Source organism: Pan paniscus, chromosome 1 (genome assembly GCF_029289425.2).
Source record: "Pan paniscus chromosome 1, NHGRI_mPanPan1-v2.0_pri, whole genome shotgun sequence".
NCBI lineage: Eukaryota > Metazoa > Chordata > Mammalia > Primates > Hominidae > Pan > Pan paniscus.
In genome coordinates, this window is record NC_073249.2 from 88606497 (window position 1) to 88632243 (window position 25747).

General features: G+C 48.6%; 3 protein-coding genes across 12 annotated transcripts; 2 read left to right on the top strand and 1 right to left on the bottom strand.

Moving 5' to 3' along the window:
• Positions 1-1517: 1517 nt before the first annotated feature.
• On the top strand, positions 1518-15840 carry NR1I3 (nuclear receptor subfamily 1 group I member 3). 3 transcript variants are annotated; one of them, XM_055112392.2, is made up of 8 exons: positions 1518-9107; positions 9589-9719; positions 12173-12342; positions 12565-12704; positions 14037-14182; positions 14278-14394; positions 14578-14698; positions 15737-15840. In XM_055112392.2, the coding sequence occupies exons 1-8, from the start codon at positions 9001-9003 to the stop codon at positions 15825-15827; spliced, it is 1023 nt and encodes a 340-aa protein (XP_054968367.2). In that variant the 5' UTR covers positions 1518-9000; the 3' UTR covers positions 15828-15840. The 3 variants fall into 3 exon arrangements, with proteins under 3 accessions (XP_054968367.2, XP_008962471.4, XP_008962465.4); XM_008964223.6 differs by having other exon boundaries at positions 1518-7528; positions 14266-14394; XM_008964217.5 differs by having other exon boundaries at positions 1518-7528; positions 15583-15840.
• Positions 14903-20094, bottom strand: TOMM40L (translocase of outer mitochondrial membrane 40 like). 7 transcript variants are annotated; one of them, XM_008964212.4, is made up of 10 exons: positions 19370-19956; positions 18902-19051; positions 18551-18618; positions 18156-18248; positions 17773-17874; positions 17521-17626; positions 17202-17324; positions 17006-17082; positions 16693-16795; positions 14903-16554 (listed from the first exon to the last, which is right to left on the bottom strand). In XM_008964212.4, exons 2-10 carry the CDS (start codon positions 19014-19016, stop codon positions 16415-16417), a joined length of 927 nt encoding a protein of 308 aa, XP_008962460.4. In that variant the 5' UTR covers positions 19017-19051; positions 19370-19956; the 3' UTR covers positions 14903-16414. The 7 variants fall into 7 exon arrangements, with proteins under 7 accessions (XP_008962460.4, XP_003811874.4, XP_034794890.3 ...); XM_003811826.5 differs by having other exon boundaries at positions 18902-19151; XM_034938999.3 differs by having other exon boundaries at positions 18902-20094.
• A 1296-nt stretch (positions 20095-21390) lies between these two features.
• On the top strand, positions 21391-23224 carry APOA2 (apolipoprotein A2). Of its 2 annotated transcripts, XM_055112387.2 has the most exons (3): positions 21391-22151; positions 22441-22573; positions 22969-23224. In XM_055112387.2, exons 1-3 carry the CDS (start codon positions 22100-22102, stop codon positions 23084-23086), a joined length of 303 nt encoding a protein of 100 aa, XP_054968362.1. In that variant the 5' UTR covers positions 21391-22099; the 3' UTR covers positions 23087-23224. The 2 variants fall into 2 exon arrangements, with proteins under 2 accessions (XP_054968362.1, XP_063460379.1); XM_063604309.1 differs by having other exon boundaries at positions 21391-22573.
• The last annotated feature ends 2523 nt before the right edge of the window (positions 23225-25747 follow it).

The following is a 25747-nucleotide window of genomic DNA, read 5'->3' on the forward strand; positions in this document are numbered from 1 at the left end:
CAGGAGTTTGAGACCAGCCTGACCAAGAGGGCGAAATCCTGTCTCTACTAAAAATACAAAAATTAGCCAGGTGTGGTGGCAGGCACCTGTAATCCAAGCTACACTGGAGGCTGAGGCACGAGGATTGTTTGAGCCCAGGAAGTGGAGGTTGCAGTGAGCCAAGATTGCACATGGCACTCCAGCCTCAGTGACAGAGCAAGACTCTGTCTCAAAGAAGAAAAAAAAAAAAAAAAAAGAGCATTTGGGAACAAAAAAACCCCATAGTTTCCATAGTTTTTCCTAACCCATGGGCCTAGAAAAAAGGAGGATCAATTAGAGAAGAAAGAAAAAAAGACCTATTAGAAATACAAATGGAGAACCAAGAATACATAACATCGTAGATGTTAGGGAGAATAAGTTTCAAAGAAAAGAAAATAGTTGTTAGGAGGTCAAAAGCAGAAGGGAGGTTGGTTGATTGGGAGAAACATGAAAGAAAGCCCATTGAATTCAATAGACCACAGGAGATTGGTGGTAAATTTAAAGAAAGAAGATTAAAACCAGATTATAAGGCTCAAAAGAAAGGAACTGTTCCTGTTCAAAGTGTTTGTGCCAGAATCTGGGAGGCCAAATAGGACACAACAGGCCCAGACTGGATATTTGGCTCAATAGATACCTGAATGAGGTCAGCCAGATAGCAAATGCAAACATGGCAAGTAGGAACAGCAGGTAGGAACAGTTCAGAAGTATGAAAGGAGTCACGAATAGGACTAGAAGACTAACGGAAGTCTGGCCAGGCAGGAGGATTGCTGGAGCCCAGAAGTTCGAGACCACTCTGGGCAATATAGTGAGACCCTGTTTCTTCAAAAAATAAACAAAATTAACCAGGTGTGGTGGCATGCACCTGTAGTCCTAGCTACCCGGGAGGACAAGGAAGGAAATTCATTCACTTGAGCCCAGGAAGTGGAGGCCGCAGTGAGCGGTGGTCACACCACTGCACTCCTGTCTGGGCAACAGAACAAGGCCTGTCTCCAAGTTTATTTTATTTTATCTTATTTTATTTTTTAATTAATTAATTATATATTTTGAGACAAAGTCTCCCTCTGTCACCCAGGCTGGAGTGCAATGGCACGATCTCGGTTCCCTGCAACCTCCGCCTCCCAGGTTCAAGGCATTCCCAAGCCTCAGCCTCCTGAGTAGGCAGGGTTATAGGCACCACCACCACACCTGGCTATTTTTTGTATTTTCAGTAGAGACGGGGTTTCACCATGTTGGCCAGGCTGGTTTCGAATTCAAGTGACCCACCTGCCTTGCCTCCCGGAGTGGGCATGAGCCACCACGCCCATCATGTCTCAGAATTTTTTTTAAAAAAAGCTATGAAAGGCCGGGCGTGGTGGCTCACACCTGTAATCCCAGCATTTTGGGAGGCCGAGGTGGGTGCATCACGAGGTCAGGAGTTCAAGACCAGCCTGGCCAATATGGTGAAACCCCATCTCTACTAAAAATACAAAAAGTAGCCAGGCATGGTGGCGTGCGCCTGTAGTCCCAGCTACTCAGGAGGCTGAGGCGGGAGAATCGCTTGAACCCAGAAGGCGAAAGTTGCAGTGAGCCGAGATCAAGCCACTGCACTCCAACCTGGGTGACAGAGCTGTGAAAGATAGCAGCTAGGCCAAGTGCAGTGGCTCACGCCTGTAACTCCAGCACTTGGGAGGCAGAGGCAGGTGGACCACCTGAGGTCAGGAGTTCGAGACCAGCCTGACCAACATGGTGAAACCCAGTCTCTACTAAAAATACAAAATTAGCCAGGTGTGGTGGTGCATGTCTGTAATCCCAGCTACTTGGGAGGCTGAGGCAGCAGAATTGCTTGAACCCAAGAGGCAGAGGTTGCAGTGAGCCGAGATCACGCCACTGCATGGCACTCCCAGCCTGGGCAACAAGAGCAAAACTCCATCTCAAAAAAAAAAAAATTAAAAAATTAAAAAAGAAAGCAGCTAAAAGGGAAATAGAAATGTATTCAGATGATAGTGCTAGCAAAATGCCTGGCACAAAGTAGATACCCATTTCATATTTATTGAATGAATGAGTGCGCTCATTCACAAACAATAGCATATGATGTTGCATGAAAAGAGCAAGGGTTTGAAATCAGATCTTAATTTGTATCCTAGTCCATTTATTCATTCCATAAATATTTATTATATATGCTTGGAGTACATAAGACCCTAAGGATCCCCAAATGACAGGTGCAGCCCTTGACTTCATCAACTCACAGTTGATTGACAGAGTCAAAAAGAAACAGTCAGTTGTTCTGCAATGTGATAAGTGCTGTGACAAATTTGTGTACAGAGGTGTAGATCTATTAGGCTCACACAGGTGATCTGCTCTACCCAGGCCTGAAGGACCAAGAGGATCAGGAGGATCAGGGAGGAGGGTTTGAAAGTAAGGGTGTGTGAGGTGATTCCAACCAGAGGGAACAACAAGGGCAGTTATTCAGAGGTGAGTGAGCACAGCTTGTTCAGGGAACTCTAAATGCCTAAGCACATCTAGAGCCAAAGTGTGATGTGCTAGGTCAGGGGAGGGAAGTGGGGACAGAATAGATGAGGCCAGAGTGATTAAATAGGGGCCAGATCACAAAGGACTTTGTGTGACATGCTAAAGAGATTGGATTTTATCGTGAAGGTGATGGAAAGCAAATGAAGAATTTTAAGCAGGGGAGAGACATGATCAAATTTGCATTTTAGAAATAGCAACAGCATGGAGGATGGGTTGGAAGGAGATGAGGCTGGGAGCAGGGAGAATAATTGAATAGTCTACTGCAGCAGTAAGTGAAAAATGTTGAGGGCCTAAACTCAGCTAAGAGGTAGTGGGCATGTAGAGGTCAGAAGATAGGAATGACAGGTCATGGCATTTGGTCATTTATAGGGAGTGAGGGAGAGAAAGGAGACTAGGTGACTCACCAGTTTCTGGTTTTGTATCTGGGAGAAGACAGCAGTAAAAGGGGAAGGAAAGGAAGAAGGTAAGAGAATGAATATGTGTTGATTTCCTTCCATGTTTCAAGCACCGTGTAAGGAATTTTACATTTTACTACTTTATTACTTTGTTTAATCTTCACAGCAAACCTGGATAATGAGTGTTTTAACCCTTTTTTTTTTCCAGGTAAGAAAACTGAAATTCAGAGAGCTTAACCCATCAGGTCACAATCCTCACAGGTGTTTTTCAGACCCTGGCCTGGAAAAGGCATGTTGGAAGAGGGTGAGGGTATCAGTTAACCCTGAAAGCCTGTTCACCATGGATGCCAGGGGCATCCTGCAGCAGATTCCACTCTCCATCTGCGTTACAGCAGAGACCCTGAAGCCAGGGGAGGGTTTCTGTACACAGAAGAGCAAACTCAAAGCAGTCTGTTCCCAAGGCAACCCCATCTCAAAGAACTACAAGGTGGACTTCTCCAAGAAGAACAAGGCTCGGTGTAATCCCTGGCCCCAGGTGAAGGGCATCCCTAGACCAGAATATCTTTCTAGCCTAGCCTCTCCCTAAGCATTCAAAGCTGATGTAAGAAGAGGAAGTATGCCTCCCTTCCCTGGTCCGGTATTGGCTCAGCCTGATGATATCTGATTCCCAGGGCCCCATGGAGCTGGGTCTCAGTCATGTCAAACAATTAGAGAAGTGGCAAAAAATAAGTAATTCAACTAGCAAGAGCCAGTCAGAATTTGAACCTAAGTCTATATGACCCCAAAGCCCATGTTCTTTCCACTTTCTCACGTTGGACTAGTCACCAAGTTAGGTAACATAGGAAAAGTTAGTTTGTGGGGGGTTGACAATTCAATTTGAGACATATTGAATTTGAGGTGTCTATGTGACATCCAAGTGGAGTCATCTAATAAACTGTTGGGTATATTGGCCCTTATATAAGCTAGCTAAACACTCTGAGCCTCAGTTTTCTCATCTGTAAAATGATGATATTACCTATCTTACAGTGTTAACACAGGCAAGGATTTTTACATAGTACTCTGCTCATACTGGGTACACAAGAAGAATAAATTAAGGGAGCAATTAATACCTATAATATTATACATAGTCTTTACCACAACCTTAAATCAAACATTTAAGGTTTGATTATATATTTTCTTTTAAGACCTAGGAATTCAATTTATGTATTCAGTCTTCATAATTAATCTGGAAGTGTCTCTGTAATAGGGACTCTCTTTTGTCTCTCCTTCTGGTGCCTAATCATGAGTGGACACTTGATAACTTATTGCTGGAGTAAATTGTCAACTGTGAAAATGGATTGGCACCCAAGTATGGAGGGCCCTTGTCCTTCTCCTGCAGTCTGTCTCCCAATTGGCGATACTACCATCCACTCAGTCACCCATGCCAGAAACCTGCAGTCATCTTTAATTTCTCGTCCTCTTTCTTAATCCAGGCACTCTAGTAGTCACCAAATTCCAATAATTCCACTTTCCATGTATTTCTCAAAACCCTCTCCTCCCCTACATCCTTCCACTATCTTAGCTCCGGCTTAATCTTCTCTCACCTACATTATGGCAATAGCTTTCTTCTTCTTCTTCTTCTTCTTCTTCTTCCTCTTCTTCTTCTTCTTCTTCTTCTTCTTCTTCTTCTTCTTCTTCTTCCTCTTCTTCTCTTCTTCCTCTTCCTCTTCCTCTTCCTCTTCCTCCTCTTCTTCTTCTTCTTCTTCTTCTTCTTTTTTTGGTGTGGGGGGACGGAATCTTGCTCTGTTGCCCAGGCTGGAATGCAGCGGCGCAATCTCAGCTCACTGCAACCTCCGCCTCCCAGGTTCACGCCATTCTCCGGCCTCAGCCTCCCAAGTAGCTGGGAGGCGCCCGCCACCGTGCCCAGCCAATTCTTTGCATTTCTAGTAGAGACGGGGTTTTGCCGCGCTAGCCAGGATGGTCTCAATCTCCTGACTTCATGATCTGCCCATCTCGGCCTCCCAAAGTGCTGGGATCACAGGCATGAGCCACCACACCCGGCAGGCAATAGCTTACTAACTGGTCTCTTTGCCTTCAGTCCTACCCCCTCAAATTCAACAGCCAGCAGAGTAAACGATCTAGAATATAGACATGACAATGTCATTTCACAGCTTTCTCTTTCAAAGTTTCCTGATGGACTCAAAGTGTTTAGCCTGACACATGAGGTCTCCTGTGATCTGCCTACATCTCAGCCTTATATCCCACCTCTCCAGCCTTATCTCTTCCCACTCCCAGCCTGAAATGTTATGCTCCAGTAAGAGAGGCCCATCTGTGGTTCTACCATATCTACCTTTTTGTATCTGGCTTCTTGACCATCTCAGGTTGCACCCTCTGCCTGAACTGCCTTTTATATTCCCCCTAGCTAACTCATCATTACCCTTTAAAAGTCAACTCAGTTGCCACACCTCCAGAAAGCCTCTCCTGCCTCTTCCTCGACACCCCTTTGCCAAAGCAGAATTAGGTGCCCCGCTATTTCGGTGCCATAATGCTCTGTGCATGGCATCATCACTGATCTGACCATATTTCTTTATATCTGTGTAAAGGTCTGTCTCCCCCATTAGCGATTAAAATTCATGAGGGTAGGAGAGCATCTTACTCATTTTTTAACTCTAGTATCTAAGACATAGGTGGATTCTTGGTCAATATTTGTTGATTGAATAAATTAGTATGAATTGTCAGAGTCACAAAGACACCAACAGATACATACACATAAATATTCTTACCATCTCCCAAGGAACAGATCCAAGCATCTGTGCTCTCTGGAACTCAGTTTATTTCAAAATACAAAGTTATGCATAGTTAGATGCTATACCACTTGAGATTAGGGGTTCTACCAACTCATTCTGGTAACCTAAACAAGGATCTTTTTAACTCAGTCTCTCTCTCTCTCTCTGTGTGTGTGTGTGTGTGTGTGTGTGTGTGTGTGTGTGTGTATGACTCCAGCCTGCACTTGGGGTTTTAACTCATCTTTAGAGAAACATTAATTATAATTTAATGCAAATGAAGAAGCAGAAGACATAATAGCAAAACAAAGAAAAATAGGCCGGGCGCAGTAGCTATTATTACAGGTGCACGCCTGTAATCCCAGCACTTTGGGAGGCCGAGGCGGGCGGATCACGAGGTCAGGAGTCCGAGACCAGCCTGGTCAACACAAACCCCAGCTCTACTAAAAGTACAAAAATTAGCTGGGTGTGGTGGCTCTGTCACCCAGGCTGGAGTGCAGTGCTGCGATCTCAGCTCACTGCAACCTCTGCCTCCTGGGTTCAAGTAATTCTCCTGCCTCAGCCTTCCACGTAGCTAGGAATACTAGCGTGCACCACCATGCCTGGCTAATTTTTGTATTTTTAGTAAAGACAGGGTTTCACCACATTGGCCAGATCTCTTGATCTCATGATCTGCCCAACTCGGCCTCCCAAAGTGCTGGGATTACAGGCATGAGCCACCCCGCCCAGCCAAAAAAAAAAATATTTTTTAAAAATAGCACTTTATTATTATTATTATTATTATTATTAGAGATAGAGTCTTGCTATGTTGCCCAGGTTGGATTCAAACTCCTGGGCTCAAACCATTCTCTACCTGTCTCCAGAGTAGGGGGGATGTACAGGGCATGTCACTGTGCCCTGTGGTCACTCTGATTTGATTCTCAGCCCTCCCTAGTTAGGAAGTGAGAGGGCTCTTTCCGTAAGCTCTTACTTAGATCCTAGTCTCTCTCTCTCTTTTTTTTTTTTTTTTTAGACGGAGTCTCACTTGTTCTGTGCCCAGGCTGGAGTTCAGTGGCATGATCTCAGTTCACTGCAACCTCCGCCTCCCGAGTTCAAGCAGTCCTCCCACCTCAGCCTCCCAATTAGCTGGGATTACAAGTATGTGCCATCATGCCTGGCTAATTTTTGTATTTTTAGTAAAGACAGGGTTTCACTATGTTATCCAAGCTGGTCTCGAACTACTGACCTCAAGTGACCTGCCTGCCTCAGCCTCCCAAAGTTCTGGGATTACAGGCGTGAGCCACCGTGCCCAGCCCCTAGTCTCTTAAAAACTTTTTTTGGGGGAGCCTTGTGGAACTGTCACACCTCTTCTTTTAGTACTGACATACTGCGTGTGAAAAAGCTTGCTCTGTCTGTCTGCCTGTCTGTCTCTCTCTCTCTCTTCCCAGCTTGTTCAGGATCTCTGTACACAGAAGGCTGCAGATGTAGCCTTAAACTCATCAACAGGGAAAATCTCGATGAGTCTAATAAGCAGCAGCTTCCAATGAGTCACAAGGTTCCCACCCACCGGAGTCCCTCCCCATGTGCCACCAACCAGCACTTTTGTCATGCTGGGAAAACCTCCCACCCAGGCCTTTGCCCTGAGTCCAGGGTCTGTGCCCTTACCCCACAGTCACTGAGAGCAACTGGAGGCCACATAAAACAGACATCTCTTGTTTTCCAGATACTAAGGGTCATAATCCCTAACTCCAATCACTGGCAACTCCTGAGATCAGAGGAAAACCAGCAACAGCGTGGGAGTTTGGGGAGAGGCATTCCATACCAGATTCTGTGGCCTGCAGGTGACATGCTGCCTAAGAGAAGCAGGTAGGAAATCTGTTGGGGGCCAAAGACTAAATGCAATAAAATACAGATAATGATGGGGGCTAGGCATATAGTGGCTCACGTGTGTAATTCCAGCACTTTGGGAGGCCAAGGTGGGGGGATCGCTTGAGCCCAGGAGTTCAAGACCAACCTGGGTTACATAACAGATCCCATCTCTACAAAAAAGAAAGAAAAGAGGCCAGGCGAGGGAGCTCATGCCTGTAATCCCAGCACTTTGGGAAGCCAAGGTGGGAGGATTGATCACTTGAAGTCAGGAATTTGTTTTTTTGTTTTTTGTTTTGGTTTTTTTTTTGGTTTTTTTTTGAGATGGAGTCTCGCTCTGTCGCCCAAGTTGGAGTGCAGTGGCGCAATCTCGGCTCACTGCAACCTCCGCCTCCCAGGTTCAAGCGATTCTCCTGCCTCAGCCTCCCAAATAGCTGGGACTGCAGGCACACGCCACGATGCCCAGCTAATTTTTGTATTTTTAGTAGAGACGGGGTTTCACCATGATGGCCAGGATGGTCTCGATCTCATGACCTGGTGATCCGCCCACCTCGGCCTCCCAAAGTGCTGGAATTACAGGCATGAGACACCGCACCGGGCCTAAGTCAGGAATTTGAAACCAGCCTGGCCAATATGGTGAAACCCCATCTCTACTAAAAATAAAAAATTAGCTGGGCATGGTGGCGGGCACCTTAATCCCAGCTACTCAGGAGGCGGAGGCATGAGAATCACTTGAATCTGGGAGGCAGAGGTTGTAGCGAGCCAAGATTGCACCACTGCACTCCAGCCTGGGTGACAGAGCAAGACTCAATTTCAGGGAAAAAAAAAAAAAAAAAGGAAAGAAAGGAATAAGAGAGGGAGGGAGGAAGGAAGGAAGGAAAAGAAAAAAATATCCTGGTGTGGTGGTGTGTACCTATAGTTCCAGCTACTCAGGAGGTTGAGGCAGGAGGATCCCTTGAGCCCAGGAGTGTGAGGTTACATTGAACTATGATGCACTCCAGCCTAGGCAACACTAGGCAACAGAGTAAGACTCTATCTCAAAAAACAGAACAAACAAATAAACAAAAAAAACAAACAAAAAAACCAACCTGGGCAACATGGCAAAACCCCATCTCCACAAAAAAAAAATAATAAATAAACAAAAATTAGCTGGACGTGGTGGTCTGGACCTGTAGTCCCTGCTACTCAGGAGGCTGAGGCGGAGGATTGCTTGAGCCCAGGAGGCAGAGGTTGCAATGAGCAGAGATCTAGCCTAGGTGACAGAGCAAGAACTTGTGTCAGAAAAAAAAGAAAAAGAAAAAGAAAAAAAAAACACAAAAGATAACGCCAGGGATCAAGTCAAGGGCATGTTTGGTTTGGTTTGGAAAGAGACTCTCTAGAAGGGACAGAAAAGGGTCAAGGGTGGCCCAAAACTGACTGCTGACCCCTCCTACATTCAGGAGTCTGTGACAGCCACCCCAACACGTGACGTCATGGCCAGTAGGGAAGATGAGCTGAGGAACTGTGTGGTATGTGGGGACCAAGCCACAGGCTACCACTTTAATGCGCTGACTTGTGAGGGCTGCAAGGGTTTCTTCAGGTGAGAGTCTCCTCCCCAGTGGAAATAGCCCTCCAAACCAAACTCCCTATTAGTCAGCCTTTACACCCTCGCTGGTGCCCAAGCCTGTCCAGCTACATTAATCCTTTATCTTAGAGTCTAACTACCCTGTGGCTGGCATCCTACATCTTGCCAAACACATCACTGTATAAACTGGTGGCATAACAGAGGGAAAGCTGAATGTTTGTCTGATGGACACAGCCCATTAGTCAAGAGCACTTATTATGTACCCACTGCCTGTGAAGCACCTAGCTAGTACTACATCAACTAGGCTTTCTGGAGTGATCCTGTGTTGCCATGGAAATGCTTGAGATGTGTTGGACGCTATCCACCCCTGGGGACCTTTGGGCACAGCTCAGATTAGTCCATTTCACCAGATTCCCAGGTCTTTTAGACCATGTCATCTCAGCCCCTCACCTATCCATTGCATCCCAGACTCTAACAACATCTCTGTGTCTCACAGGAGAACAGTCAGCAAAAGCATTGGTCCCACCTGCCCCTTTGCTGGAAGCTGTGAAGTCAGCAAGACTCAGAGGCGCCACTGCCCAGCCTGCAGGTTGCAGAAGTGCTTAGATGCTGGCATGAGGAAAGACAGTGAGTTGGCCCCCTACATCCCAAGAATCCATTGACTGCGTCTGTCTGCTTTGTCCTTGTTCTCAACAGTGCATTCTCTACATAGCAGGCACAGTACTCTTTTTGAAACTAGTTGGATTATGTCACTATTCACTCAAGACACCCAATGGCTCCCCATCTCAAAGTACGTGATCTTATGATCTAGCTTTCCCACAACACCTTTCAGACTTTATTTCATACTCTTCCCCCCTTACTCAATCAATTCTAGCCACACTGACTTTACTGTCATTCTTAGAAACACCAGGCCGGGCGCGGTGGCTCACGCCTGTAATCCCAGCACTTTGGGAGGCCGAGGCAGGCGGATCACGAGGTCAGGAGATCGAGACCATTCTGGCTAACACAGTGAAACCCCGTCTCTACTAAAAAAACACACAAAAAATTAGCCAGCCGTAGTGGCGGGCGCCTGTAGTCCCAGCTACTCGGGAGGCTGAGGCAGGAGAATGGCGTGAACCCGGGAGGCGGAGCTTGCAGTGAGCCGAGATCGCGCCACTGCACTCCAGCCTGGGTGACAGAGCCAGATTCCGACTCAAAAAAAAAAAGAAACACCAAGCGCACTCTTCCCCAAGGCTTTTCCACTTGCCATTTCCTCTACCTGAAATGCTTTTCTCCTAGATAGCCACATGGCTAGTCTTGTCTTTTCTTTTCTTTTCTTTCTATTTTTTTTGATAAAGTCTCATACTCTGTTGCCTAGGCTGGAGTGCAGTGGCGCCATCTCGGCTCACTGCAACCTCCGCCTCCTGCGTTCAAGTGATTCTCCTGCCTCAGCCTCCTGCATAGCTGGGATTACAGGCATGTGCCACCACACCCAGCTAATTTTTTGTATTTTTAGTAGAGATGAGCTTTCACCATGTTGGCCACGCTGGTCTCAAACTCCTGGCCTCAGGCGATCTGCCCACCTCCGCCTCCCCAAGTGCTCAGATTACAGGTGTGTTTTTTATTTTGTATCTCTTGAGTATAGTGCCTGTCACCTAGTAGGTGCTCAATAACTTAATTAATGCTTTCTCTGTGCCAGGTAACTGTGCTATGCTCCCAAAGGAGGATGTAACTGGGGCTCACAGAAGTTAATTTGCCCAAGTTAATTCAACTAAAAACTTGTGCAGGCCGAGCACAGTGGCTCACACCTCTAATCCCAGCACTTTGGAAGGCTGAGACAAGAGGATTGTTTGAGGCCAGGAATTCAAGACCAGCCTGGTCAACAGAGTGAGATGTCCTCTCTAGAAAAAGAAGAAGGAAGAAGAAGTTGTACAGTCAGTATTCAAACTCAAGTTTACCTGACTCCCAAACTCTTGCTTTTTCCATATCACATGATTCTCACTATGGAAGAATGAAAGGAAACTGTAGAAGTCAAAGGATCTTGGTCTGAATTCAAGATCTTGGTTCGATCTTGGATCTTTTGTAGAAGTCAAAAGATTTTGGTTTGAATTCAATCTATATTACTTACTTTGTGACCTTGGTTCTGTCACCAGAATCTAAGCCTGTCCACATTTCTAAAAAATGTGATTGGGCTGGGTGCAGTGGCTCACGCCTGTAATCCCAGCACTTTGGGAGGCCGAGGTGAATGGATCACTTGAGGTCAGGAGTTCGAGACCAGCCTGGCCAATATGGTGAAACCCCGTCTCTACTAAAAATACAAAAAAAAAAAAAAAAAAAAATTAGCCGGGCGTGGTGGTGGGTGCTGTAATCCCAGCTAGTCAGGAGGCTGAGGCAGGGAGAATTGCTTGAACCCAGGGGGCAGAGGTTGCAGTCAGCCGAGATTGCTCCATTGCACTCCAGCCTGGGCAACAGAGTGAGAGACTCCATCTCAAAACAAAACAAAACAAACAAACAAACAAAAATATATATATACACACATATATACATATATACACATACACACACACACACACACACACACACACACACACACATATATATATATATATATGATGAATACCAGCCCTGCCTATCCTGGGGTTGTTTCATTCAGTGGGATTTAACCTCAGAAGTTTTGAAATTTTGCTAAAACATCAGATAAAGGTTTATTTGAAAGGATTATTTGATTATTTTTGAAGAATTATTTGAAAACATCACATAAAGTGATGCTCTAGGTATCAAGACCCCTCCCTCTACACTGTTTCCCCAAAAGCCCTCGCACCTTTCCTCACATCTTTCATACTTTCCTCGCCACCCTTCCCTTCTCCCCCACAGTGCAGTTTTCTGCTGCAGTTCTTCACAGGTTGGTGGAAGTGTATAGGAACCCCCTGCCTCCTGGAGCCTCTAGGACTTTAGCCAAGCCCAAGAAAGTCTCAGGAATTCCCCACACTGCCCCCATCCTTCGTTGTGCAGGGTGGCTGAGGGGCCCCAGATCAGGGACCAGCAGAGAGAAGTGCTCTGCTGGTCTCAACAGCTTTGTCATGATCTCTTGCCTGGCACAGTGATACTGTCGGCAGAAGCCCTGGCATTGCGGCGAGCAAAGCAGGCCCAGCGGCGGGCACAGCAAACACCTGTGCAACTGAGTAAGGAGCAAGAAGAGCTGATCCGGACACTCCTGGGGGCCCACACCCGCCACATGGGCACCATGTTTGAACAGTTTGTGCAGTTTAGGGTGAGCACCGACAGGATTTGGGTTGGAATACAACTAAAAGTGCACCCAAAAATGCTGGTCTGAAGGAGAGGGGTGTATGCCATGCACTGATACTGAGAACAGATCTCCAGAACCCCAGCCTGAGCAGGCTTCTCAGCAAGGAACTCTTCCAAGATAAGGCTGGTGAGGCCTAAAGGAGGGCCCTAGGGCCAGGGCCTCTAGCTAATGTTCTGATCATTGCAGCCTCCAGCTCATCTGTTCATCCATCACCAGCCCTTGCCCACCCTGGCCCCTGTGCTGCCTCTGGTCACACACTTCGCAGACATCAACACTTTCATGGTACTGCAAGTCATCAAGTTTACTAAGGACCTGCCCATCTTCCGGTGAGTGACCTCCCCTCATCTTTCAGGAGGCAAACACTTCAGTAAATTGTATATCCACCCCGAAAAGTCACTGACTACAAATTAACACATGCCTCAGCCTTTCCAAGCATTAGGTCTTGAATTCTCAGCTTTGGTTTTAAATGTGCCAATCAGAACTGGGAGTTCTTCTCCATCTCTGAAGTACAGGCTTGCATCTAAAGTGCCCTTGAGGTGCCGCGCAGTGGCTCACACTAGTAATCCCAGCACTTTGGGAGGCAGAGGCTGGCAGATCGCTTGAGTCCAGAAGTTTGAGACCAGCCTCAGCAACATGACAAAACCCCAACTCTACAAAAAATACAAAAATTAGCTGGGCATGATGGTGGGTGCCTGTAGTCCCAGGTACTCAGGAGGCTGAAGTGGGAGGATCACTTGAGCCCAGGAGGTTGAGGCTGCAGTGAGCTGAGATAGCACCGCTGCATTCCAGCCTGGGTGACAGAGTGAGACTGTCTCAAAAAATGAAAGCTAAAAATAATAATAATAGGCCAGGCACGGTGGCTCATGCCTGTAATCCCAGCACTTTGAGAGGCCAAGGCGGGTGGATCACTTGAGCTCAGGAATTTGAGACCAGCCTGGCCAACATGGTGAAATCCGTCTCTACTAAAAATACAAAACTTAGCTGGGTGTGGTGGTGGGCGCCTATAATCCCAGCTCCTCGGGAGGCTGAGGCAGAAGAATCACTTGAAACCAGGAGGCGGAGGTTTGCTGTAGCCGAGATCAGGCCACTACATCCAGCCTGGGTGACAGAGCAACACTCTGTCTCAAAAATAAATTAATTAATAAGAATAATAATAAGGTGCCCTTGTCAGCTGGGCACAGTGGCTCACACCTATAATCCCAGCACTTTGGAAGGCCAAGGCAGGAGGACTGCTTGAGCCTAGGAGTTCGAGACCAGCCTGGGCAACATAGTAAGACTCCATCTTTACAAAAAATAAAAACAAATAAACAAACAAAAAATTAAAAAGTGGGCTGGGTGCAGTGGCTCATGCCTGTAATCCCAGCACTTTGAGAGGCCAAGGCAGGTGGATCACCTGAGGTCAGTAGTTGGAGACCAGCCTGGCCAACATGGTAAAAACCCGTCTCTACTAAAAATACAAAAAATCAGCCAGGCATGGTGGCACACGCCTGTAATCCAAGCTACTTGGGAGGCTGAGGCAGGAGAATTGCTTGAACCCAGGAGGCAGAGGTTACAGTGAGCAGAGATTATACCACTGCACTCCAGCTGGGGTGACAGTGAGACTCTGTCTCAGAAAAAAAAAAAAATTGAAAAGTGTCCTTGTTTCCTGCTTTCCACAGTTCCCTGCCCATTGAAGACCAGATCTCCCTTCTCAAGGGAGCAGCTGTGGAAATCTGTCACATCGTACTCAATACCACTTTCTGTCTCCAAACACAAAACTTCCTCTGCGGGCCTCTTCGCTACACAATTGAAGATGGAGCCCGTGGTGAGATGGTGCTAGAGCAATAGGGGGCATGTGTCCTCATGGTACAGTATGTGGTCAGGTGACCTAGAGGCTCCTAATCCTAGTATCTCCCACAGTGGGGTTCCAGGTAGAGTTTTTGGAGTTGCTCTTTCACTTCCATGGAACACTACGAAAACTGCAGCTCCAAGAGCCTGAGTATGTGCTCTTGGCTGCCATGGCCCTCTTCTCTCCTGGTGAGCACCTCCCAAAGCCCAGAGCCTTTTGCTGCACCACCTCTGCCCAAATACTCAGCTCCTTGAGTCCATCCACCCAGGCCTTCTAGCCTAGCTGTCAAACCTGCAGACTAGGTCTATCCCAGCCTCAGTCCCCGGGGCACCACGCAGGCCCACCCCTGCCACCCACCTTGTCCTTCCCAGCTCCCTATCTTACAGACCGACCTGGAGTTACCCAGAGAGATGAGATTGATCAGCTGCAAGAGGCGATGGCACTGACTCTGCAAAGCTACATCAAGGGCCAGCAGCGAAGGCCCCGGGATCGGTACGGTGGGACACTGAGGGCTTGGAGGCCACACCAGGGCAGGAAGGGGTTGGTGAAACATTGAGCTTGGGAGGAATGTTTTTTTACTGTCCTTTCCTTAGGGAATTCAGGTATCTTGGGGTCTATTCCTTCCCCCGGCCATCCCTGTCTCACATCGTTTCAGCATCCAAATTGCTGTATTTGGATACTGCTGTTTCATCTCACTTTTTCCAGATTTTTTTTTATTCAGTACAGATGCAAAGTAGTAGCTCAGAGGCTCTGGGTAATAGCATTCCTGAGATTGATGACATCCATTACCTCACTAGTCCAACTTCTCCAGACTAACGCAGACTTTTCTCTTCCCTTGGCCTTTCCTCTCCTCGCCATTGGGCCAATTCCTTCGATTTCTCATTTCCCTTGAAGTTAGGGCCATTCACAGTTTCATGGTCAAAGCCAGTTCCAGATTCAATAGTCTGTGATTTATCCAGGCTCTGAGGTATGCACCGCTTCTGTTTTGCTCGTTCCTCCAAGAGCTAGTTTGGCCAGAAAGGGGATGCTTTATACCATAGAACACATCCACCTTCTAGAACCTGCTCTAGAAGGCCAGGCCCTCAGATTCCACATGGTTGGAGTTCTGGCCAAGTCTGGAGCTTTCTTCACACTCGGCTCTCAGAGCTCTGGGTTCAGAAAAAACTGAGCATGGTGAGAGAAGACAGTGTCAGACCGAGGCCCCCTGGAGGACCTTTGGAACCTCTGATAGTCTGTCATACCAGAGCATGATTTTCTCTAATGTTCAGACCTGGCTTCACTGAGGAATAGTTCAGGGGATCAGGGCCTAGAGACAAGACTCCCAACTGCCTTATTTCCCTCCTGTTTTCCTGGCAACCCCACTACTTCCTCCAAAGGTTTCTGTATGCGAAGTTGCTAGGCCTGCTGGCTGAGCTCCGGAGCATTAATGAGGCCTACGGGTACCAAATCCAGCACATCCAGGGCCTGTCTGCCATGATGCCGCTGCTCCAGGAGATCTGCAGCTGAGGCCAGGCTCACTTCCTTCCCCAGCTCACCTGGGACACCCTGGATACACTGGAGTGGGAAAATGCTGGGACCAAAGATTGGGCCGGGTTCAAAGGGAGCCCAGTGGTTGCAATGAAAGACTAAAGCAATAACTGCCTCTTCATGCGGTCATGGGGATAGTGGGGGTGACCATAGGAACAAAGTTGTTCTCTGGAAGCACAGAAGATGGGAAGAAGGAAACCTCAGGGCTAAGAGGTAAAGAAGCTCCTTCTGGGAATGGGTGGGCCCCACTTCCTGAGACCAAACATCTAGCCCTTCAGCCCTACTTTCCCAGCCTTGGGAGGCTCTGGGATGGAAAACAGGATGGTCAGCTAATCCCATGCAGGATTAACCAAAGGGAAAGGAAGAAGGAAGCCTGAGGGCAAGGGGTGCCGGGGGAATTCAGCCATACCCCTTAATCCTTCCCCCTTAGTCCACAGTCACAAGAGCATGGGGAAGGTGATACTGGGGCTGGTAGCAGAGGGGGGGATCCTCAAACCTCTGCCTCATCAACTGCCCCTGTGGCAGTTCCAGTTCTGAGGAGGGCATGGTCCTGTCCACCACTCTGCTCCTGGGTCCTAGAGATCACCCAGCAAGGTGGGCTCTGAAGAGGGGCCTAGTCTCTGGCCCTAGGGCACCTGACTCAGAGGTTCCAGCTGCTGTGGGGGCTGGCTCTGGACAACCTCAGCCCACAGTGATGCTGAAGCCACAATGGAATCTGTTGCGCCAGTGATTGAGGAAGGCTCCAAGGGCTAGGGTGACAGGCAGAGGGGGCATCTTCTTCTCCAGCACAGCACCTACACACCAGTTACTATCCACCAAGCCTGTTGGGGGAGAGAATACCCACTAGATTATTTAACAGGGATTAGAGGAAATAATCACCAGAAGTAAGGTCGAGCTTCCCTCCCTCCTCTGCATCCCCCATTCCTCAGCATAGCCAAATGTCTCCCAATAACCCTCACCTCTAAATACCATGTTGGCCTGGGGCAGAGTCAGGTGGTAACCAAAGGAGAATGTTGTGTCTTGTAGCCTTGTGTTTGCCTCAAACTCCACTCCAACCTGAACCTGAGAACCATGGGCAAGGATGAGAGAGAGATCAGTATCAGTGAAGACCAGAAGGGTCCTGATGGGGAATCAGCAGAATGGAGGCATGCATGTAAATATATACACAGCGTGGTAGGAAGAAAAATAGGTCAGCAGGGCGATAGAGGTCCAGATGAACAGAAGTTCATGACTGACTTGCTGACAAGGAGGGAATGAGATCAGAGGTCTCACCTGTTCATTTGCCCTGTGGTAGTAACTTGCATGGGCCCCGCCTGATCCCACATTCAATGTAGCTACCCAGTGTACAGCTGTAAAATCCAAAGTACAGAGGGGAAGGAGTGTTAACTGTAGTATAACACAGGCCAGGAACCCCAGAAAAGTCCAGAATTGCCCCCCCCCACCACCACTACTTCACTTCGCCCCATACCCGAGTACTTCCCAGCCAGTGTCAAGATGGCCCCCTCTTCGCCTGGCCGCCGGTGATAAACTAGCTCTCCTCCCAGCACCAGCCGATGAGTGAGGCTCTGCAGGAAGTGAGCAACCATGATCACTGTGGGGGAACGGGGAGACATGGAGTCAGTCATAGAGACAATATCCAGACCTGCTCCCTCACCCCCAATAACCGCCACCCCAGCCTGCCCAAGAAGTTCCTTTTCTAAACTCCAAACTGTACAGAAGATGAAGAGGCATAGTAACATTAGCAAATGGGCCGCCAAGATAAAAAGAACCCTGTCCCAGTTCCTCACCCGACTCCCCAATCAGGTCAGGATTTCCTAGGGTCAGAGTGGCTGTGTAGTCATCTCCCCGATACTCGCCATCAAACTGCCATGTCAAGAACTTGGCCTGCTGCGTCTGGGTGGCAAGAGCAAGAAGTAAAATCTCCCTCCCTCTTTATGATCATTATAGACTCTGCTCCTCCTTCCAAGCCCTCAGAGCAGGAAACCCGTGGAGGAGAAAGAGGAAGTGCCTCAGGGGATGGAGGCAGGAACTGTGGTCACCTGGAAGACAGCCTTAGCTCGGAGCCGCTCTGCCAAGAGGAGCAAGACCTGGGCGTTCAGGCTGCCACTGCTGTCCATATCCCCTACCACAGTGGGGAACACCTGTGGAAGGGTGTACACAGTAGTAAGGCTGAGCCGGATGGCACCACTCAGCCTAAACCCAAATATAGAACTTCATTAAGAGTGCACAGCGCCCCCTGGTGGAGTCACAAAGACACACTCTGGGCTCTTCACAGAAAATGTTTCTCTACCCTCTCTGATTCAGAAAAGACACAATCAGGTTACGGCCCATTCCTCCCCATAACACACACAATTCCTCTTCCTCCAGACCTGGGTCCCAGATTGGTTTTTAGGGAGATGACCCAGATGTGTGGAGCCCTCACCTCAGTGGGACTGAGCTGCCAATCCCCTGCATAGGCCGCATGGAGGTGATATCCCGGCAAGCCCAGGGCACTAATGTGTATAGTGTGCGCCACCTGAGGAAAAGAGGATTCAGTGGAGAAAAGCGCATTCCTGCTCCACTTCAATCCCTCATCCCACCCTTAGTCTTTTCCCCATCCAGAGGGCCTCTCAAGAATCCTAAATATTCCAACATATACAGAGAAGGTCATCAGATTAAAAGCAACAAGTCCCACAGGCACGGAGGTAAAGAGAACCCCATATCCTCCCTCATTTGTCCCACATAGACTGGCTAGGGCTGGAGTACAAAGGAAAGGAGAAGATGATCCAGGGACAGGAAAGGGGGAATAGAAAGGAGGGGCCAGAGAAGTGGGAGCACCTGGAAATGGCTGCTCAGAACCTTGTTGACAACGAGCTTCACGCCCTCCATCTGTGCTGGGAATACATCTGAAGGGGGTAGGGGAAGGGAAGGAATAAGCACAGACAAAGAACCCCTATCCCAAAAGATAGTCTCCCCTTTCAATCCCATAGGGAACACTTTGGAGGAATTAACCTCCTTTCAAGTCCTGCAATGAAATGCTCCACTTCATTTGGGCACCTGATCCTCCCTGAGGCTGCATGACCCAGCTATGATCTCCCCTTTCCTGCTCCCATCGCCGGACATCCGGCATTCAAGACCCTCCACTCCTCTGCCCCTTCATCCTGAGACACCCAAGTGCCAAGTTCTCACCTTTGCATAGCCGGTGCAGCTCATCGAAGCTCCCAGGGTTGGGCAGGGGTTCCTCTCGGCGGGGGCTCCGGCGGGGCAAAGTCCCCATTGGTGCCAGGCCCAATGTGTTCCCCATTTTAGTCCAGAGGACTGGGAAGGGCCGAGGTTAGCCTGTGAAAGGACGCTATTGCCCCTTTACCCCCCAACGGGCCCCACCCCCCATTATCCGGCTCCCCAGCCTCAGAAACTTCCACATGGTCCGACGCTACACCTGGAACAGGAAGAGTAGGGAAGGAGAGCACTCATGGAGAGACAACCCTAGGCACACTCCCGCCCCATCTTTGATCTCTCACCCCCACTTGTCACCCTTGTCCTCTCTCCCTTTCTCTGATCCTAGCCCCCACCACAGACTTCACCTAGCTCCCTAGCCTCTCTATTCTTCATTCCCAGGCCCCAAGACCAGGCCCGCAATGGTGCAGTATCCCTTACCATCTCAGACCATCATGCTGCCCCTTTCCCCCCGGCACACCCCGGTCATCTTGATGGGGGCAGCCATCTTGAGTGATGGCAGAACTGCAGCTTCACGCTGCATTCTTAGCGTGGCCGTAGGCGCCATCTTTGAATCTGGCAAAGAAAGCTGTCAAAGACCCAACCCAACCCTGATTGGGCCCCGCCCAATCAATGAAAAAAAAAAAAAGCCTCCTATTTACCATGGGCCAATGGGAAGGGAGGAAGAAAATGAGTGGCAGGTCTGACGGCCCAAGAGCTTCAACCCTGGAGCTGCAGAGGCGGGCAGGACTTGATTGGTGGCCCCTTAGACTTAAGTGGAAGGCTTTAGATCACTAGGCCTCTCCAAGGTCGGAAAAAAACTTGTGAGCGTGCAAGACACTAGAGGGAGTATCTTGTAGCTTGGGCCACTGAAGCTCCTTCCACCCATGTAGTTTCATCCATCAGAAAAGTGAAACTACAGCTTGCAGACTGGCATAGTGTGAAGGGTGGCAGAAAGAACGATTATGAAGACTTCTTTGGAACCCTGGTTCATTTCTTTCGCTCCCTTCTCTCCAAAGAACCCATGGGAAATCCTCCTCACAGCCCTCCACAGCGCACCTCCAAATGAGTACTACTCATTAAGCGCAGCACTCCCTAGAACAGGGACCCATCCTTCTCTTCTGGAGGTCTACATCTCTCGAAGTCCCCGCTCTTGACCACTTGGTGGAATGGAAACGGGTGTGAGAGTTTGGCGCAGAGGAGTAAGTTCTAGCAGAACTATTCGCTGAAACAGCTGCTTTCTGTATTTAACCCTTCCTTCCCTGAGTTCCAAGGCAGAGTTGGCAAATAAAATCTAGGAATATGGAGCCTGGCCCCCAAAAGCACTCCATCCCAGGACCAAGGACAAGCCAAAGGGCTGACCTCAAGCACTAAGCGCTCCACAGGGGAATAATTGAAAATGGAGTAAGAGTTCTTGGTCTTGGAGGGTGAAGGGTGGGAGGAGGGAGAAGATCAAGAAAAATAACTAATGGATATTAGGCTTAATACCTGGGTGATGAAATAATCTGTACAACAAATCCCCATGACACAAGTTTACGTGTGTAACAAACTTGCATATATAGGCCAGGCGCGGTGGCTCATGCCTGTAATCCTAGCACTTTGGGAGGCCGAGGCGGGCAGATCACCTGAGGTCGGGAGTTCAAGACCAGCCTGACCAACATGGAGAAACCCCGTCTCTACTAAAAATACAAAATTACCCGGGCGTGGTGGCGCATGCCTGTAATCCCAGCTACTTGGGATGCTGAGGCAGGAGAATCGCTTGAACCCAGGAGGTGGAGGTTGCAGTGAGCCGAGATCATGCCATTACGCTCCAGCCTGAGCAACAAGAGCAAAACTCCGTCTCAGGAAAACAAACAAACAAAAAAACCTGCACATACACTTCTGAATTTAAAACAAAAGTTAAAAAACAAAGATTTCTTGGTCTCTGGTCACTACCTCCCTCATTAGCTCTGCGCCTCCACTCTCACCCTCAGGAATGTTCCACATACTCAGCGAGTATGCTTGGGGGGCAAAAGGGTGAAAGATACAAAAGCTTCTGATATCTATTTAACTGATTTCACCCAAATGCTTTGAACCTGGGAATGTACCTCTCCCCCTCCCCCACCCCCAACAGGAGTGAGACAAGGGCCAGGGCTATTGCCCCTGCTGACTCAATATTGGCTGATCACTGCCTAGAACTGATAAGGTGATCAAATGACCAGGCGCCTTCAACCTTTACCCTGGTAGAAGCCTCTTATTCACCTCTTTTCCTGCCAGAGCCCTCCGTTGGGAGGGGATGGGCGGAAGCTGTTTTCTGAATTTGTTTTACTGGGGGTAGGGTATGTTCAGTGATCAGCATCCAGGTCATTCTGGGCTCTCCTGTTTTCTCCCCGTCTCATTACACATTAACTCAAAAACGGACAAGATCATTTACACTTGCCCTCTTACCCGACCCTCATTCCCCTAACCCCCATAGCCCTCAACCCTGTCCCTGATTTCAATTCCTTTCTCCTTTCTTCTGCTCCCCAATATCTCTCTGCCAAGTTGCAGTAAAGTGGGATAAGGTTGAGAGATGAGATCTACCCATAATGGAATAAAGACACCATAAGCTTTCCATGGTATGATGGGTTGATGGTATTCCATGTGTTGATATGTCAGAGCTTTCCAGAGAAATAACTTGGAATCCTGCTTCCTGTTGCATTCAAGTCCAAGGACCTCAGATCTCAAAAGAATGAACCTCAAATATACCTGAAGTGTACCCCCTTAGCCTCCACTAAGAGCTGTACCCCCTGCCTCTCACCCCATCACCATGAGTCTTCCATGTGCTTGTCCTCTCCTCCCCCATTTCTCCAACTTGTTTATCCTCACATAATCCCTGCCCCACTGGGCCCATCCATAGTCCCTGTCACCTGACAGGGGGTGGGTAAACAGACAGGTATATAGCCCCTTCCTCTCCAGCCAGGGCAGGCACAGACACCAAGGACAGAGACGCTGACTAGGTAAGATAAGGAGGCAAGATGTGTGAGCAGCATCCAAAGAGGCCTGGGCTTCAGTTGTGGAGAGGGAGAGAGCCAGGTTGGAATGGGCAGCAGGTAGGGAGATCCCTGGGGAGGAGCTGAAGCCCATTTGGCTTCAGTGTCCCCCAAACCCCCACCACCCTCTTCCTAGGCCGCCTTCCCCACTGTTACCAACATGAAGCTGCTCGCAGCAACTGTGCTGCTCCTCACCATCTGCAGCCTTGAAGGTGGGTGTGATATGGAGAGGGGGCCAAAAGGGATAATGTGCTGGTGGTTATAGCTACCTATCTGCCTGTGCTCTTATATCCAGGTCTGGCAACCAGAGGGCTCAAAAGGAAGATCATTCCCTCTCTAAAGCCCAGAAAGCCCATCCAAAGATCTGGCTGGATACCTTTTTGGGGAGGGGGCAGACAGCTGGGGTGGGTACTGGCAGAGGTATGGCAGGAGGCCAGGATTCATTGCTGTGGACCCAGCTGAAAAGAGAGTGTGTGTGTGTGTGTGTGTGTGTGTGTGCAGGAGCTTTGGTTCGGAGACAGGCAAAGGAGCCATGTGTGGACAACCTGGTTTCTCAGTACTTCCAGACCGTGACTGACTATGGCAAGGACCTGATGGAGAAGGTCAAGAGCCCAGAGCTTCAGGCTGAGGCCAAGTAAGTCTCAGAGCAAGGAGTTCAGGGGCTGTGGAACTGTGGAGAGAAAGAAGGGAAGATGAGAGGTCCCACAGAAGTCTGAACCCAGGGGTGGGCATTAGGGCAGATTAGGCTTAAATTGCAGAGAAAAAGTACTTCATCACCCAAAGATCCCACACGTCTCTTAGATAGAGAGGAACAGCAAGAACTGGGCCTTGAATTTCAGTCTCTAGAGTCTGTCCCTCTACCTAGCAAAGGTCTTGACTCTACTCCTACCTAGGGGCTTTGCCATGCTATGGACCAGGCACTAGAGTTTGGGGACCTGAGTCAGTCTGCTCTGACCTCCCACCACCACCAAGGCCCCTGCCAGTGCCTAGGGTCCCTCAGATTAAACTCTAATCCCCTCGCCTATCCAGGTCTTACTTTGAAAAGTCAAAGGAGCAGCTGACACCCCTGATCAAGAAGGCTGGAACGGAACTGGTTAACTTCTTGAGCTATTTCATGGAACTTGGAACACAGCCTGCCACCCAGTGAAGTGTCCAGACCATTGTCTTCCAACCCCAGCTGGCCTCTAGAACACCCACTGGCCAGGCCTAGAGCTCCTGTCCCTACCCACTCTTTGCTACAATAAATGCTGAATGAATCCAGCTCTGAGCCTGGTATGTTTGGGGGACTGGGAAAAGTAGGGGAGTAAGGGAGGAGAAGAGGAAGGAAAAGGAAAAATCTGCTTCTAGAAGGAGAGAAGTTTGAGTGTGGAGGGGTGAAGAAAGGATTGAAGACACAACTGATGAAAATGACAGGATGAGGGTGCCATGATTCTTCTCCAAACCCAAAGAGTCTCCTACAGCCTGGGCACGACTCTGCAGGTGAACACTAAAGAGGCTTTGCATTGCACACGGAACTAGGCGAGGAAGGAAGGATTCACAAACTGAATCCCTCGATTTCTGGAGGTCATAGAAAATGAGGGTACCCTGGTGGGGCGCAGTGGCTCACACCTGTAATCCCTGCACTTTGGGAGGCCAAGGCAGGTGGATCACTTGAGATCAGGAGTTCCAGACCAGCCTAGCCAACATGGTAAAACCCCGTCTCTACTAAAAATACAAAAATTAGCCAGGTGTTGTGGCACGTGCCTGTAATCCCAGCTACTCGGGAGACTGAGGCAGGAGAATCGCTTGAACCGGGGAGGCGGAGGTTGCAGTGAGCTGACATTGTGCCACTGCACTCCAGCCTAGGTGACAGAGCAAGACTCTGTCTCAAAAAAAAAAAAAAAAAAGAAAGTAAAGAAAAAAAGAAAATGAGGGTACCCCTCATAATTTCCTGTTAGTCATTCTATGAAGAAAAGAAAGCTTCCCAAGGTGTCACCCGAGGCCCTCCTTTCCCTCCTGAGCCAGGGGAACACTGTGTTTCCCCCTTTCCCACAATAAAAGACTTGAGTTTGCTCCTCTCCCTAGAAGTGCTCTAATTTCTCCATTTAAAACCTCTTATCTAGACCAGGTATCGAGGCTCACACCTGTAACCCCAGCACTTTGGAAGGCTGAGGTGGGAGACTCACTTGAAGCCAGGAGTTCCAGACCAGACTGAGAAACACAGTGAGCCCCCCTAATATATATATATATTTTTAATTAAAAACAAAAGACCAGCTGGGTGCAGTGGCTCACCTCTGTAATCCCAGCACTTTGGGAGGCCGAGGCAGGCAGATCACCTGAGGTCAGGAGTTCGAGACCAGCCTGGGTAACATGGTGAAACCCTGTCTCACATGGTGAAACCCTGTCTCTACTAAAAATACAAAAATTTTCTGGGAGTGTTGGCACATGCCTATAATCCCAGCTACTCAAGAGACTGAGGCAGGAGAATCGCTTGAACCCGGGAGGTGGAGGTTGCAGTGAGTCGAGATCACGCCATTGCACTCCAGCCTGGGCACCAAGAGTGAATCTCCATCCCAACAACAACAACAACAAAAACCCTCTTATCTAGACACTGTCTGTGGAAGACCCATTCCAAGCCTCTCCTCCACTGCTATCCAGGCACTATTCATAGAACTGGCCTGGTAGCCATCTTGGAGCCTGGAAGTAGTAGCTGTGGTAGCCATTTAAAGGCCTGGCAAGTATCCAATTCGGTGGACATGTGGGACTAGAAAAACTTTGGGAGCTGTAATACCTGGATTAAATGAAAATGGAATGGAAATCAGTCCGGGTTGATGGGGAGAGACTTACAATCCCAAAAGGCAGAGCAAAGGAAAATGAAACATTTTCCAATAAAAGTTTATTCCCACTTTATCTTTAAAAGAGTTACTTCCAGGTCAGGCTCGGTGGCTCACACCTGTAATCCCAGCATTTTAGGAGGCTGAGGTGAGCAGATCACGAGGTCAAGAGATCAAGACCATCCTGGCCAACATAGTGAAACCCTGTCTCTACTAAAAATACAAAAAAAATTAGCTGGGCATGGTGGTGCCTGTAGTCTTAGCTACTCGGGAGGCTGAAGCACGAGAATCTCTTGAACCCGGGAGGCAGAGGTTGCAGTGAGCCGAGATCATGCCACTGCACTCCAGCCTGGTGACAGAGGGAGACTCCATCTCAAAAAAAAAAAAAAGTTACTTTCCTACCCTGGCTCATTTCTCTTATCTCATCTGAAATCACCTTTCCCCCACCAGACACCGGAGATGGCTCCAATTCCTTCCAGATATTGATCGACCTGCTTCATCTGGCCTTCAAGACCCTCGCCATTCATGATTACTCACTACCCCTTCTCTTTCCCAATATCTGCTTCTTCTCATGTGGCAAAATGTGCAGAGACGAAAGTGATCTCAGTCGGTTCCTTGCAAGGTGACCTTGGACAGGTTAATTAACTTCAAAGAGCCTGAATTTCCTCACAGGGTTAATTAGCAGATCAAATGGTACAATGAGCTGGAAAATACTTTGAAAAGTATAAGTCACTATGCAGTGTGAAGTGTTGTGCAGCACTGTGGAGGCTGGGGGTTATGCCAGGGGTAAGCTTGGAGTCTCTAGACCCATTCTGAAAAGACTGGGTCACGAGTAGGACTGGCAGCATCTCCTGAGGTTTAAATTCTTTCAGGCAAATATTCCTCGTAGCTCTGAAAACAGGACAGGCATTGACAGGGCCTTGACCACCACCCATGCACTTGAGGGAGATGACCCCCCATTTGGACCCAACTTATTTCCCTTTGCCTTACCTACC